This window comes from Podarcis pityusensis (genome assembly GCF_964106645.2).
Source record: "Podarcis pityusensis genome assembly, chromosome: 16".
Classification (NCBI taxonomy): domain Eukaryota; kingdom Metazoa; phylum Chordata; class Lepidosauria; order Squamata; family Lacertidae; genus Podarcis; species Podarcis pityusensis.
This window is the reverse complement of record NC_138041.1, coordinates 16,604,338-16,620,135: the sequence shown is the minus strand read 5'-3', so window position 1 is coordinate 16,620,135 and position 15,798 is coordinate 16,604,338. Positions and strand designations below refer to the sequence as shown.

Here is a 15,798-nt window from a genome sequence, read left to right as displayed (position 1 = left end):
ATAAGTCGAGCCCAGATTTCGAACATTATTTTAGAGTAAAAAAACATACACGGAAAAGTACAGTAGTTTCACGTTTCTATTTCTTTAGATATCAATTCCACAGCTGTCATAGGCCTACTGGTCAGAGAGCTAAAGTTCTACATGTCCATCTTGGCAGGCTGTCAAGCCTCCCATTATTTTTTAAATTTCCCATAAATCCATTAGTTATAACTGAAGTTAGAGGGGATAACCCTGGAGCCAGTTTAGGGGAGCAATTACTTCAAACTTTTAAGTGCAGCCTTTGTTGATGCAAGGGTGAATCATGTACATACGTTTTTCTTTGGTTTAAACCAAAACAATTCCCATAGTATTATGGCTACCATGAAGACAAGTGGACGTGTGGGTGTAACAAACTTATGAGGACAGAAAATGAATATGCCATTCTAAACCCTGATTTGCCTGTTGAGCATTCAGCAACTCACCCGATGGTTTGTGATTTTAAATGATGGTTAGTGCAATGGTGGCTTGGTGCGATGGCTAAACTGAACTCTGTGCTTAGCCGGTACAGTGGTACCTCGGGTTACATACGCTTCAGGTTACAGACTCCGCTAACCCAGAAATAGTACCTCGGGTTAAGAACTTTGCTTCAGGATGAGAACAGAAATTGTGCTCCGGTGGTGCAGCGGCGGCGGGAGGCCCCATTAGCTAAAGTGGTGCTTCAGGTTAAGAACAGTTTCAGGTTAAGAACGGACCTCTGGAACGAATTAAGTACTTAACCAGAGGTACCACTGTACTTGTGAACTGAACGCATGTAGCCCTCCCAGTACAAACTATTGTGTAAATTGAGACTTTTAATCTAGATTGGAAGTGTGTGTGTCCCTTGAAGAATAAAGGTGTGATCCTATACTTCCTTGCCTGGGAATAAATTCCATTGAGCTCAGTGGACATGCATAGCTTTGCCCTGTAAGTGAATTAATCTCTCTGCAATCTTTTCAGTGCCCTCCTGGTCACTGTGTGTCCTTATGTCAACAAACCTCTGGCCACTGGCCACTGTGAGCTGTTTGCCCTGGTTTGCTCACCGAGGTCCATTTCATTGTTAATGAAGACAAGAAGAGGACTGAACCCGTCTGGTCAGAGGGCTGGGCCTTTCTTCCTGTCTGAGCTGCTGCCTCTGCAGTGTCCAGTAGTAAACAGCCGGAGGAAGCTGTGATCTTGAAGTCAGGTGAGCTGAAAAGTCCCCCTCCCCAAGCATTTATGCTGCGTAAAATAAGGCAGATTTTTTGGCTTCACGTCCCAAAATGGATGCCCACCTTTCAAGCACAGAAAGAGGAGCCTAGAGTGTGAGGGGTCGCTCAATTCTTCATGGAGGGCCAGATGAAACAACCACAGCCTACTAGCCACAATGAATGTGTGTGTGTGTGTGTGTGAGAGAGAGAGAGAGAGAGAGAGAGAGAGAGTGCATCTTTATTTAGTCTTGCAGTCCCCTGCCAATTCATGTGGGGCAACTCCAGGTACTTGTGGGTCTGTTTCAGTGCAAACAGCCTGAGGGCAGCTTCCCTTGACCCTCCTCAATGGTCTGCATTTCCACCAGTAGGTTTCCCTCCGATTTGCCAAAGATCCAGCCTTCACTCAATTGCAATTTAGCTCTGCTTCCTTCCAAATCTTTCTCTCTTTCTGTTTGAGTGCAGTGCATGATGAGTTCTGGAGCGGAGTGATTCTGAAATAATGAACCTTTGGTCTTTCACTTTAGGAAGATGAAGCAACTTGTGATTATTCTGCTGTGTGCGTTTGTGTTTCCAGAAGGCCAACGGTGCGGTAAGTGTGTGGGTCCCTTGGTGAAATTATAGCCAGTAATAGGCGAATGAGCTTCAAAAAATCAGGCCAAGTTCAAATTGTTACTATTAGTATTAGTGTGGTAGCCCCTACACTTCGGAACTTCCTGCCTATTGATATCACAAAAGTGCCTTCACTATATTCCTTTTGCTACCTGCTAAAAACATTTTTGTTTAGAGAAGGCTACCCAGATGTTTAGAAAGTTGATGGGAGTTTTAATCTGTTTTTGGCCTGTTGTTATTTTAACTTTTTTTTTTAAAATGATATTTATTGGGGGGGGGAAATTATCTTTTTTTAAATTACACAAAAAAAAAGACAAGACAGAAAAATAAAAATAAAACATAAAACCATCATTCTCAAGTTCTCCACTTTCAATACCTTCTTTCTTTGACCTCCTCCTCCCTTTTCTTGTATCCTGATTAATAATAATCGCAGCAAATCCTTTCCATATTTCATAGTATTCTGTCATTACATTACCTTACTCTATTTTCATCTTATCTTATAGAAAACCTTACAGTTTAAAACTGAAATCTTATTTTTACCAACTTCTCCTAGCCATAACATTCTTACCAAATTCTTTAAACATTTTTACAAGAGCCAAGTAATTTCATTTCAACATTTTTCTAGCATTCATCAATTTTATAGAACAATCCTAATGATAAAAAAAAAAAGATAAACAATCCAATCTTCATCCAGCGTCCCTTCCTCCTGGTCCCGGGTTTTATCAGTTGTTATTTTAACTTTTTGAAAGTCTTGAATTGTTAATTTTTCTTATTGATAATTTTACTGGGGGTTGTTTTTTTTTACCACCAAGCAATGTATAAATGCAGTGCTTTTTTCTAAAAAAAAAATGTTTAGGAATACTCTCATTTTGACTCAATAAAATCACCATTTTATAGTTCAAATCGGGAAAAATAAATACAGTGAATGGACACTGCGTACCCCCAGAAAAAAGCACTGTATAAATATGTATACATTTGATGAAATTAATAATTAAAACGCAATAAAATAAATGGAAATTGAATCCTGACCAAACAAAGGACCATTGGGTAGATTATAATATACGGTATAATAATATACATATAATGGTCTTAAAATAAATATGGCTGCTTTAACCCGGAGGCTTGTGTGGCAGTTGAATGAGACCTTTGGAAAGAAATTCACAGGTTCTGGCTGCGTATGCAAGACCTTTGATTCTATGCTCACTGCAGACCTGAGTACTTGCTTTTTCAACATAATCCACACAGCATCTAGATCTGTTGCTTATTTTTTTGCTGCCGAAATGCACTTATTGAGAAAACGGTTTCATTTTGAAAACAGAAAGCTTGTTGCATGTTGATTTGGCATTACCCTGCAGTGTGTTCTTTTGAATAGTTTCAAAATGTTTTTCTTTTCATTTAATTTCTGTGTTTGTGTTGTTGTTGTAAAAAACCCACTTTGGTGTTTGCCACCCTTTGGGAGCAAAAGCAGGATAGGCATTTAGTAATTAAATAAAACCATGTGTTCTGATCACCTGGCTCCAACCAGCAGCTGGGAAATCACATTTTTGCCCTAGTTCAAGTTTCTGAACCATCTTCAAAGGCAGCCCCATGCTAAGTACATTACAGCAGTCTAGCCTGGAATATCCTAGTGCATCTGTGTCCAAGATCCTTCTTCTCCAGAAAGGAGAACTATGTAGAATCTGCATAAAAGTGTAGATGTAACCATACTCTCCCTCTCTCTCCTCCCACCCTTTCTGCTTTGTTTAAAAAGCAAGTGTTCTGGTTCCACTTCGTGTGACCCTTATTTTATTGCATCTGCACCCCCACCTTCTTCTCCAAGGAGTTTTAAGGAGGCAACCATGGTTCTCCCCTCCCTCATTTAATCCCCACAACAACCCTGCGAGGCAGAGAGGCAGTCACGCCCAGCAAGCATTATGATGGCCAAGTGGGGATTTGAACCCTGGTCTCTCCCAGGTCCTAGCAGTCCAAAGCTCTAACCGTTAAACCACCACTGGCCTCCCTCGCTTGCGGGTTTCCGACCCACTAGTTGAAGACCAGGGCCCTGATGAATTTATTCTGTGCAGAGAGCAATGGCTGTGTCACTTCCTTGAAGCGAGACATCCTCAAGCTGATGGTCAAGTGGGAAGATGCAACCTGTCTCCAGAACCATCAAGGTCTGCCCCCGAATCTCCTTCAGTCTCTGCCCCGAAGCTGCATGGAAATCAAAACAGCACTGGAAGGAGCCACAGGTGGGTGAGTCGGGAAAGGGGCATGTTTGGTCCAGAACTTTTAGGGGGTGCGATGAGCTGACTGCAACGGCCGCAAGGTAAGTTCTGCATGTCTCTGCCCATGTGACCATTATGGCGGGGCCTTGAGCTGGCTGTTGTGGACAGGAATCAAAGTGATTCCAAACTATGCGGGGATGGTTCTTGTTAGTGAAATTCTACTCAGTGTTGATCCAGAATAGATTCCAGTGTATAGTTAGCAGAGTAAAAACTTAAACACGTTGCAGGATTACCCAGAAATAGACCAGAGGCAATTAATATTTTATCCATCAGAGCTTTACTGAAGACAAATGAAATCCAGTTGCAGCAGACTTAACTTAAACTTACAATAACGTAGAAGTCTAAACCTTAACACTAAGTGTTAGGTCGTGGGTTGACATAGCAGCCGGCACAGCGATTTCTTCAAGTAGCTCTTTATTATGGCAAGCTGGAATAGAACTGACTGCGAACAGCTCAGCCGGCCTGTATTTATAGGCAGCCGGCTATCAACATTGTAACCACAACAGCCCAGAGTTCCCGCCAAAAATAACTGGCGCGGACCTGAGTGAAAACTATCTACAGACCTGAGTGAAAACTATATACAGTATCCCCCTGTTGGCCCAGGGTGAAACTACACTACATAACACCCCTCCCCACCGAGATAAGGCGTTAGTTACAATCGTAATGGTTTCCTTATATACAGCACTACGCGTAATGGTTCAATTAGGCACAAAAGCATATCGGTTACATTTCCCATACTTAGACCAACAGTGATACCTGTCCAACAACATAGTCCTTTAAATGAGTTGGGCGCTTGGAAACTCTGCCAGACCGCCGGGGGCTGGTAGCCAAGTCCGGAGGGCCACACAGTTCTCGCTGAGGCTGTGGTGCGACCCTAGGTGGCGTTGGAACCAACTCCCCTGGATCCGCTGCTGTGAGTGGAGCCTCCGCAAGTGGAGTGGTCTGAGTCTGTTCTGAAACGGCTTGGTTCGGCTCCACGCTGGCAGTTTGCGAGGGAGGTGTAGGTGGGGCCTCGCCATCTGTACGTGTCTCTTCTGGAGCCGCAAGCGCAGTTGGGGGCACCTCGGTAGTGTCCAAGTCCCCAACCCTGCGCCTAAGCTGGTCTATGTGCCGTCGCCACAAGCGTCCGTCTTCGAGTGCCACCTGGTACGAGCGAGGTCCAGTGACTCCCACTACTGTGGCCGGCACCCAAGGGATGTCCCCCACATAGTTCCGGGCAAAGACCTGGTTTCCTGGGACAAATGACCGTGGTGCGTTGGCACAGCCTGGGGGTTCAGCCACGGCAAAGTCTGGGTGTAGCCGGTCGAGCGGTGACCTGAGGCGGCGGCCCATAAGCAGTTCAGCAGGACTCCTCCCTGTGGCCGCATGAGGGGTGATGTGTTGCACGAACAAGTATTCGGCGACCCGCTCATGCCAGTCTCCCCGGTCCAGGCGCGCCAGTGCCTCTTTTGTCGAGCGCACCATTCTTTCCGCTTGCCCATTGCTGGATGGATGAAAGGGTGCCGTTAGGGCATGGCGGATGCCCAGTCCCAAAAGATACCGCTCAAACGTGCCTGACGTGAACTGCGGTCCGTTGTCAGAGACAAGGACATCAGGACACCCATGCGTTGCAAACAGGCCCCGCAGCACCCGGATGACAGCTTCGGTAGTGGTGGAGGGCATCAGGGCGACCTCCAGCCATTTGGAATAGGCGTCCACCACTACCATAAAGGTCCGGCCGTGAAAGGGGCCAGCCAGATCGATGTGCACCCTCGACCAGGGTGTCTTTGGCGTCTCCCAGGTGTGTCCCTTAGCTGCCGGTGGTGCAGGCCTCGACTCCTGGCACGCTTGACAGGCGGACACCCAGGCAGTGATGGCATCGTCCATATTAGGCCACCAGACGTAACACCGAGCCAACGCCTTCATTTTGACAATTCCCGGGTGGCCAACGTGCAGAGCCTCCAGGACGCGCTGACGGAGTCCCTGGGGAATCACGACGCGGTCTCCCCACAGCAGACAGCCGCGATGAGCTGAGAGTTCATGTTGTCTGGTTGCGAAGGGCTGGAACTCCGATGCAAAGGGCCCTTGTGGCCACCCCCTCCACACCCAGTTGAGCACCCGGCTGATGGTGCGATCCTGGGCAGATGCGGAGGCCACAGTGGCAGCCGATACAGGCGCTGCCGGAAGATCCTCAATCAGAAGGAGCGATGAAGCTGGAGCCGGGTCCTCCACAAATGCTGGAAGAGGGCAACGGCTGAGGGCGTCGGCATGGCCCATCGATTTCCCCGGGCGATGGATGAGCCGGTAGTGGTAGGCAGCCAGGAAAACAGTCCATCGCAGCATGCGTGGTGAGAGGACCGGTGGAGTTGGACGATCACCGGCGAGGAGGCCCAGGAGTGGCTTGTGGTCAGTGATGAGGTCAAAAGTCCTGCCATAGAGGTATTCATGGAACCTCTTCACTCCAGCCACAAGTGCCAATGCCTCCTTGTCGAGCTGGCTGTAATTCCGTTCCGTCGGAGATAGTGTCCTGGAAAAGTAGGCGAGCGGTGCTTCTCTTCCATCTGGAAAACGGTGACTAAGGACAGCACCGATGCCAAAAGGTGAGGCGTCGCAGGCAAGGACCAGCGGCCTGGATTCACTGTACTGTACCAGCACACTGTCTGAAGAAAGGAGAGCCTTGACCGCGTTGAAGGCCGCCGTCTCCCGATGACCCCAGGCCCAAGGCGTCTTAGTGCTAAGGAGTCGGTGAAGAGGCTCAGCCACTGTGGCTTTGTGGGGCAGGAACATGTTATAAAAGTTCAGCAGCCCCAGGAATGCCTGCAACTCCGTTTTGTTCTTTGGAGTGGGGGCCTGCTGGATAGCGCGGATCTTGGATGTGGTTGGATGAAGACCGGAGGCATCGATAAGATAGCCCAGGAACTCTACCTGTGGAACGGCGATCTGGCACTTCTCCCTCTTTACCTTGAGCCCGGCCTCCTGGAACCTGGTCAGCACGGCACGGAGGCGCTCGAACAGCTGCTGGTGTGAGTCTGCAGACACCAAGACGTCATCAAAATATGGTACCACGCCTGGAAGCCCTTGCAGGAGACGCTCCATAAGGCTTTGGAAGATGCCAGGAGCCACACTCACCCCGAACTGCAACCGGCGGCAACGGAATGCCCCCCGGTGGGTGACGATCGTCTGGGCTTCAGCAGTGGCATCATCGACTGGCAGTTGTTGATAGGCTTGGGCAAGGTCCAGCTTAGCGAAGACCTTACCCTCACCCAGGGAATGCAGCAGGTGTTGGACAACAGGAACCGGATAAGCGTGCTGCTGAAGTGCCTTGTTGATCGTGCACTTGTAGTCAGCGCAGATTCTCACCGACCCATCTGGCTTGACAGGCGTGACGATGGGGGTTTCCCACTTTGCGTGGTCAACCGGCTCCAAAACTCCTTGGGCGATCAGTTTGTCCAGTTGTTCGTCCACCTTAGCCTTGAGAGCAAAGGGAACCCGGCGTGGCTTTAGCTTGATGGGGGCGACTTGTGGATCAAGGCTAAAGGAGATGGGCGTACCTGTATATTGGCCCAAGGTGCCGTCAAAAACCTCGGCAAAGTCTTTGACCAGACCCTCAGTCTCTGCGTTAGAGATGCAGTTGATGCCGGTGACTTCCAGGCCGAGGGCATCAAACCAGTCTAGCCCTAGGAGGCTTGGCCGCGGACCTTCGACCACCACCAACCGGAGCAGGCCCGAAAAATCCTTGAAGGCGATCCGGAACCGGCCAACGCCTACCACGGGAATGTCGTTTCCCTGGTAGTCTCTCAGGTGTACGCGGTGAGAGTCGAGTTGCCTTTTGGACACTCTGGGTACCAGTCTTTTGATGGTGCTCCATGACACGATGGACAGGGCAGACCCGGTGTCGATCTCCATGTCACATGGAGCTCCTTCAATGAGCACCGTGACGTTCAGCTTGCGTCGCGTAGGCGAGTCGGTTTGGCCAATCGTGGTTCCAGACGGGCAGTGGCAGTTGGTGAGAGCGAAACAACTTTCCTTGGCAGACTGGAGTGAAGACTTGGACTTGCGAGTCGATGAAGGGGGGGTGTCAGACGGAGCCGATCGGCAGACCTTAGCGATGTGGCCCCTTCTGGAACACTTCCTACAGATGGCGTCTCTGAATCGACACTGGGCACGGGAATGGTTGCCTCCGCAGCCAGCACATTCCGGTTGGCCCTTGGACTTCAGTTGGAACTTCCTGCGCTCCCGCTTTGTCTGGTGCACGTCATCGTCTTCACTGGAGGATGCCTCCTCACTGCTGGCCTCTTCATGATGCACCGGAACTGGCTCCCTAGCAAGACGCGGGCTGCTGGACTTGCGGATCTCCTGGGCGGAGCATTCAGCAGCTTCTGAGGCCACAGCCTCCTCAATGGCTTTCTGTAGCGTGAGGTCTGGCTTGGCTAGGAGGCGCCGTTGCAGATGGATGTCCCGGACCCCGCAGACGATTCGATCCATCAGGGCATCGTCTAAGTCTCGGAACTCACAGTGCATTGCAGCCTGTCGCAGGGCGGTGGTGTAGTTGTTGATTGACTCCCCCTCTGCCTGGTTCCGGTGGTAGAACACATGGCGGGCAGCAATCTTGGACGGCTTTGGTGCGTAGTGGTTGCGGAGCTTCTCTTGGATCGTGTCCCATGGTGTTGCCTGGACTGCTTCAGGCGCAACCAATGCTCGGGCCGTCTCAAACACCTCAGGCCCACAGAGGCTGAGGAATAGGCCCCGCTTCCGATCCTGTGATACTGCTGTCAGCTCGTTGGCTTGGAGGTAGCAGTCGAACCGAGCGAGGTAGGAGTCCCATGATTCAGAGGCTGGCGCAAACGGCGGTAGAGGCACAAGTGAAGCCATGATTCCGATGCCGGCGTGAAGGGCGATGGATGGAACACAGTGCTCTAGCCAGAACAGTCAGCTCTGAATTGGTTCTGCCCAGTGATTTCGCTCAGTGATTTCGCTCTGTGATTCAGCTCAGTGATTCAGCTCAGTTCAGAGGCTGGCCGCATCTGGCTGTGCTCTGATGTCCATCGATCCCATCCTCGTCGCCAGTGTTAGGTCGTGGGTTGACATAGCAGCCGGCACAGCGATTTCTTCAAGTAGCTCTTTATTATGGCAAGCTGGAATAGAACTGACTGCGAACAGCTCAGCCGGCCTGTATTTATAGGCAGCCGGCTATCAACATTGTAACCACAACAGCCCAGAGTTCCCGCCAAAAATAACTGGCGCGGACCTGAGTGAAAACTATCTACAGACCTGAGTGAAAACTATATACAGTATCCCCCTGTTGGCCCAGGGTGAAACTACACTACATAACACTAAGCATACTATGTGCAGAACACCACACCAGAAGGAAGAGAGGTAGAAAGATAAACCCAGGCTCCTTCTGCCCTTACTATTATAGTCAGCATGACCTTGACAGAAGAGATAAGAGAACTAGTTTAAACCAGCTGTAATCAGCTTCTCTGAAGGAATCACCCAAACATCATGAACCTTCTGCTTGTTTCTTTCACACAAAGAAGCTTCTAGAACCCTCTTCAATTAATTAGAATAGGAAAGATCTCTACACATCAGATCAATACTTTCTGCACTAAGAAATGCAAACTAACAGGTTTGTGCCCCACATATGGTGAAACTGAGAACAGCAAAAACAGGCACCCCTCCTCTTTAGCGGCTGAAATTGCGCAAGTCAAATGTGTGCAGAATGGGGGGTTATTGTGTAAGAAATATCCATCTCTAACCACTGCTGCCGCTGCCTATGATATTATTGTAATATTGTATATTTTATTTGTGAATGAGAGGGCTATTGATGGCTGTGCTCATGTCTCCACAGTTGGAGACTACAGGAGAGGGCTCTTGCGCTCGGATCCTGCTTGCTGGCTTCCCACAGGCATCTGTTTGGCCGCTGTGAGAACAGGATGCTGGACTGGATGGGCCTGATCAGGCAGGGCTCTCCTGATATCCTGGTTTCCTCTTGCAGATGGGCTGTATGACTTGGCCACAGAAGATGGTGAGGTTTACCAAACCTTCTGCGACATGACCACGAATGGAGGTGGTTGGACACTAGTGGCCAGTATCCACGAGAACAACATTTATGGGAAATGCACCCAGGGAGACCGCTGGTCTAGCCAGCAGGGCAATGACATCAAATGGCCTAATGGAGAAGGCAACTGGTCCAACAACGCCACCTTCGGGTCAGCAAAGGGCTGCACAAGCGATGATTACAAGGTCAGCTTTGCTTTCCGTACTGCACATGGTGGGTTTTCTTGATTAGGAAGCGTAGGCAACATAGGTTGTGTTTGAATATAAATCCTAAACCCGGGTTTAGCACCAAACGAGTGTAAGTCTTGGGCTTTTGCACTCTTCCTTGATTTCACCTTTCCCACAATGTGGTTGGAACCATTTGCTTCCGTTTTCCAGCTAACCAGTTTGTCATTTTGCCCCCCAAGGTGGGACAAACTGTGGTTAGTTTAAACTGGGAACGGAGTAGAAATATGGGTCTGCATTTTAAAGTGAACTGACCTCATCAGCTGGGCTTGGACTTACATGTGGATTAGAAGACAGCTAACAAAAATGCAGACACAATGTGTATTTTGCGTGGCCAGGTGGAGACCCCCCCCCTCGACCCCCGGGAGGAATAATGACTCATGACAACGTGTTATGGGATTAAAATTGGCCACAACTTTATTAAATTTTCAGATGTAGGGAGACCTTGGCTTAGGCATTGGGCGTTTATCCCCCCCCATCCAGGGATCTGGGGAACATCAGGGTTATCCAAACAGTGTGGGGATTGGGCTGGCTCTGGAGAACATTTGTTCAAGCAGAGAGGCCGCCCCACAATTTGCCGCAATGCAGGGGAGAGCACTGACAACGAAATGGTGTATGGCCAGTGACTCCCTTCCACACAACCCCTTTAACAGGGAACCCTGGGATCGCTGCCGCGGGGGTTGGGGGGATTGGGTCACTGCTTCACGCCCCCTGCCCATTTAGGGAAGAGAGACTAAAGGATTCCGCCCAAGGCCTGAAACTGCCAAAGCTGTGACGTTTTTGCTACGGGGAAGGCAAAACCTGCCAATGCAGGGAAATTTCTTCCCGGTCCTTCAACAGCAACCATCAATGACCGCAGCAGCGCCTGCATACCTGTAAAGAAGAGGTTAACCTGCAAAAGGAAGGTGTAAACTGAGGGAGGGCAGAGTGGGAGAAGCTCTGGAGCAGATGGAGGACTTCCAGGTAAGTTCCACCCTCTATTGTGTGTGCAGGGTGGTCCTAACCCTACTTGGTCAACTCCCCTGGCAACACCTCCCCAGCTGGGATTGGCTAACTGTCCAAGGTTAGGCGGGAACCTCCAGGTATCCAGCTTGGGGAGGCGAAGCCAGGCTGAACTGTCGGGTCGTGTAGGATCAGGTGGCTGCGTGCAACCTGCAAAAGGCGCCCCCCCATCTGAGGTGGGCAGCGGTCATTATGGGGAAAGTAATACAAAAATGAAAGCAAAAGTTGTCAAGGATGCTGCAAAGCAAGTCCCATGAAGAGTAGGACTGAGGACCAGATAAAGCTATCTGGAGGGCCACACTTGGCCCCTGGGCCCAAAGGTTCTTACCCCCAGCATACAAGATTTTCCTCTCAGACTTTTTTGCTTTTCAGAACCCTGGCTACTATGATCTTGAAGCTCGGGATTTGGCAATCTGGCATGTCCCAAACAACACCCCCATGAAGGAATGGATGGATGCCGCCATCTTGAGGTACCACACTGAAAATGGATTCTTGGCTGAAGAAGGAGGCAACCTTCTCAGGCTCTACCAGGTAAGCATGGCTGCCTAGTGACTCAATATTTGGGCATTGATAGCTGTGACTAGTTTGGAGTACCTGGTGCCCTCTCCTTGTTTTGGGCTCCCAACGCCTATCAGCTCAGCCCCAGGCAGCACGGCCATTTTGGATGACCCCCTGCATTTGCATTGACATTTTGTTTTTAATTGGGATATCTAATCACATGTTATATCTGTTTTGGACCAAGTTAAAGGCCAGCATAAAACAAATGTGATCCTTTTGTTTTTATCTTCTCACATTTGTTATTATTTATTGCATTTATATCCCACCTTTTTCTCCAAGGTGTTCATGGTTCTTCCCCATCTAATTTAATCCCCCAAACAACCCTGTGAGGTAGGTAAGGCTGAGAGGCAGCAACTGGTCAGCATCACTTTTTTGGAGGCCAGCATATATGTTCTCAGACAGGCCTTTCTCAGCTCTTTTGGCATTTCTTCTCCTTCCAGAAATACCCAGTGACATTTGGGATTGGCACCTGCCCAGATAACAACGGCCCAGCAGTTCCTGTCATCTATGATACTGGCAATGTGCAGCAGACGTCTTTCTTCTACTCCCCAAATGCTCGATGTAAGTTTTAGTTCCGTGAAGCTAGTGCTCAGTGTCAGCGCAAAAAAACTCTCATGGAGTTTGCTTGGATGGCTTTGGTGGAGAAGCTAAAGCCTACCAAAGTATCCAGCCCAAGACCGGAAACTTGATTCTGAAGTAGGGTTGCAAGGTCAGGAGCATCCCAGACCCTGAGATTTCAGGGCCCAATCCCGAGAATTAGGAATAGGCTCTGGTGATGTCATGGGGCGGACTTCAGAGATTCTTTCTCTGTGCTCCCTCCCAACACTGAGTCCTGGAGATGGAGGTTAATTGGGAGAGAGGAGGAGGGAGTAGAGGAGGGCAGATTCCCACTCCACTGAGAGTCTGTGCAATAATTTGCATCTGGCTCCTGCCAGGCTGAAGCTTGCAAGCTGCATTCTTTATTATTATTACAGTGGTACCTCGGGTTACATACGCTTCAGGTTACAGACTCTGCTAACCCAGAAATAGTACCTCAGGTTAAGAACTTTGCTTCAGGATGAGAACAGAAATCGTGCAGCGGCAGCAGGAGGCCCCATTAGCTAAAGTGGTGCTTCAGGTTAAGAACAGTTGCAGGTTAAGAACGGACCTCCAGAACGAATTAAGTACTTAACCCGAGGTACCACTGTATTACTATTACTATTACTATTACTATTACTATTACTATTACTAATTGGCATTCATGCCCACTTGGAGCTTCAATACCCCCTGCCCCACCTGGAGGCATCCAGACAAGCCTGGAGACTTCAGGCCAGCCCAGGAGGTCTGGTAACCCTGTTCTGAATAAAAGAAAGAATGAGTGAACTCACCTATCCTCATTCTGAATTTGAATTTTAGCTGTTCGGCATATAAAATGATGGGACTCTCCCAGTTATTTTCACCACTTTCGGGAGATGTTTCTTGATTCATTAGCCAAAATAAGACAACTGCCTCAGTGGCAGGTGTGGTGGTATCCCCCTGAGCTTCCTCCTGAGTGCCCTGTTGCTTCCCCTATGTTGGGGACAGACCATTGTGTCTTCTTCGCCCTCCACAACTGCCTGAAAGTTAGCTGCCCTCAGGTCCACTGTTGCGAGTGCTAAAGTAAGACGCAGCTCCCATTCCAGAAGGTATCTGTATAGGCTGATACTCTTTCTTTTTTAAAAACTGGAGATGCCAAGCACTGAACCTGGGGCCTTTTGCATCCCCAAGCAGCTGCTCTGCACCTTGGTATGCTGCCTCAGCTGAGCTGTCAGTACTGTGTTCAAATTAACAGCTAGCAGCTGCCAAGCTCTTGGGATAGAGGACAGTTTATATGCTGCATACTCCATAATATCCCTCTCTCCCCCCCCCCCCCGCCTCTGATTTTGTTTTTCCAGCAAAGATTGAACCTGGCTTCATTCAGTTCCGGGTGTTTAATAACGAGAAAGCTGCCATGGCTCTGTGTGCTGGGGTTAAAGTCACAGGATGCGACACAGAATATGTGAGTGGCTTCTTCAATTGCCAGTGTTGCATATCCTGGTCCCAACGCCCAGGCCGGCCCAACCATTAGCCCTGCTGAGGCAGCCACCTCAAGCAGCAGGCTGGGGGTGGCTGGGCGGAGGGCAGCAGATCCAATAAGCCAGGCAGCAAAATGTATTGGGCCGGGCCAGCCCCTCAATTTTTTTAGATTGTGCACTCAAAATTCTGGCTTATGCTTCTTTCTTTTCTTCCAGACCTGCGTTGGTGGCGGAGGGTATTTTCCTGAAGGACATCCGAGGCAGTGTGGCGACTATACTGCCTTTGATTGGAATGGCTATGGCGCACACAGTGGCTTTAGTGTCTCCAAAGAGTTACTGGAATCTGCCATGCTCCTTTTCTATCACTAAGGCGAGGAAGGAGGTCAAAGTAAACATGACGATCCGAATGCAATTTGGCATGATTTTATTTTTTTTCACGTAACAAGGCATGTAATAGAGCAGTCCCACTACCCCCTGGTTCACATAGTTTGGCTTTCACAACCCTTTATATTTTGATGGGCACAACCTGAACCCTGTAATAAATAAAAAAGAATGGAATTATATTTTTTGATGTGACAATAATATTAAAAAATGAGTGAATCTTAACTTACCTGTTTTTCCTCCTAATTAGCTGTATTATGCATATCAGGTGATCCAAATGTTTTTTCTGTTTTATTTTCTGTATGTTCAAAGAACTATTTTTATAAGAAAAATACGGTGAGGAAGGCTGTTAACCGTATCTCCTTCTGCTGTAGAAGCCCATAATGTGTTTGAAAGAATATTGATTTTGACCTCATTCACAGAGGTCAAAGTTATTCCCAGTGGGATAATCTGTTACTGCTCCTATCAAATGTGGGATGAATGTTTTAACCCCTCTCAAGCAGTTTCAGCATTTGGTTCGATTGGAAGATAGTTGGATAAGATAGTCATTTATAAGCCTTATTATTTCATTACATGTACTATCCATGACTGCTAACCACAATGGCTATGTTCTGCCTCCGCTGTCGGAGGCAGTAATGTTTCTGAATATTTTATATATATATATTTTTATAAGATATTTATTGAAATTTTCAAAGTGTTACCAGATAAAATAAAAGCAGTAGAAAATACAAAATAAAAATAATTAACAAAGTAGAGAAAGAAAAAAAACAAACCCCTTCCAACCATATGAATACAAATCCAAAAGTAAGAAAAGGTGACAAAAAGAAAAAAAATACAAAAATACATCACACACAATTAAAAAACATTTAAAAACAAATTCATTATTCTCCTATCCTCAACTGTCATTACCTTCTTTCTTTGACCTCCACCTCCTCCCTTTCTTTGTATCCTAGTTATTAATTATCCCAGCAAATCCTTTCCATATTTCATAATATTCTGTCATTACATTACCCTAAACTGTTTTAATCTTATCTTTCTATAATAAAATAAACCTTAAAGCTTAAAACTTAAATCTTATCCTTACCAACTTCTCATAACCATAATATTCTTTCATAATTCTTTAAACATCTTTACTAAAGCCAAGTAGTTTCATTCCAACATTTTTCTAACATTCATCAATTTTATAAAACAGTTCTAATGGTAGAAAAAAGAGATACAAACAAATCCAATCTTCATCCAACGTCCCTTCCTCCTGGTTCCGGGTTTTGTCAGTCCTTATTATCCCGTCGATCTAGCCCATTAACCTGGCAGCCTTATATCCGAGGCCCTCAAGTCTCTTCCATGTCCCTTCCGCAGCTCTTCTTCATATTTGTAACTGTATTTTCCCTTGTCTCCTGCTCGTGGTAACTCCAGCTTGGCAATATTTTTAACCCTTCTCGACAGATCAGCCCCTTTTCCAGATTCAACACTGAGTTCCATATGGTA

At 47.8% G+C, this 15,798-nt stretch overlaps 1 protein-coding gene across 1 annotated transcript; it reads left to right on the top strand.

Moving 5' to 3' along the window:
• The first annotated feature begins 1,045 nt into the window (after positions 1-1,045).
• On the top strand, positions 1,046-14,538 carry LOC308465488 (intelectin-like protein). The gene is made up of 8 exons (XM_080985432.1): positions 1,046-1,201; positions 1,730-1,794; positions 3,878-4,042; positions 10,053-10,300; positions 11,714-11,872; positions 12,340-12,460; positions 13,813-13,916; positions 14,149-14,538. Exons 2-8 carry the CDS (start codon positions 1,734-1,736, stop codon positions 14,299-14,301), a joined length of 1,011 nt encoding a protein of 336 aa, XP_080841558.1. The 5' UTR covers positions 1,046-1,201; positions 1,730-1,733; the 3' UTR covers positions 14,302-14,538.
• The last annotated feature ends 1,260 nt before the right edge of the window (positions 14,539-15,798 follow it).

Coding starts and splice junctions, on each gene's coding strand:
- LOC308465488 (XM_080985432.1), top strand. CDS start 1,734: ATGAAGCAACTTGTGATTATTCTGCTGTGTGCGTTTGTGTTTCCAGAA. Junction 1,795..3,877: donor TCCAGAAGGCCAACGGTGCG/GTAAGTGTGTGG, acceptor TATTCTGTGCAG/AGAGCAATGGCTGTGTCACT. Junction 12,461..13,812: donor CTACTCCCCAAATGCTCGAT/GTAAGTTTTAGT, acceptor TTGTTTTTCCAG/CAAAGATTGAACCTGGCTTC.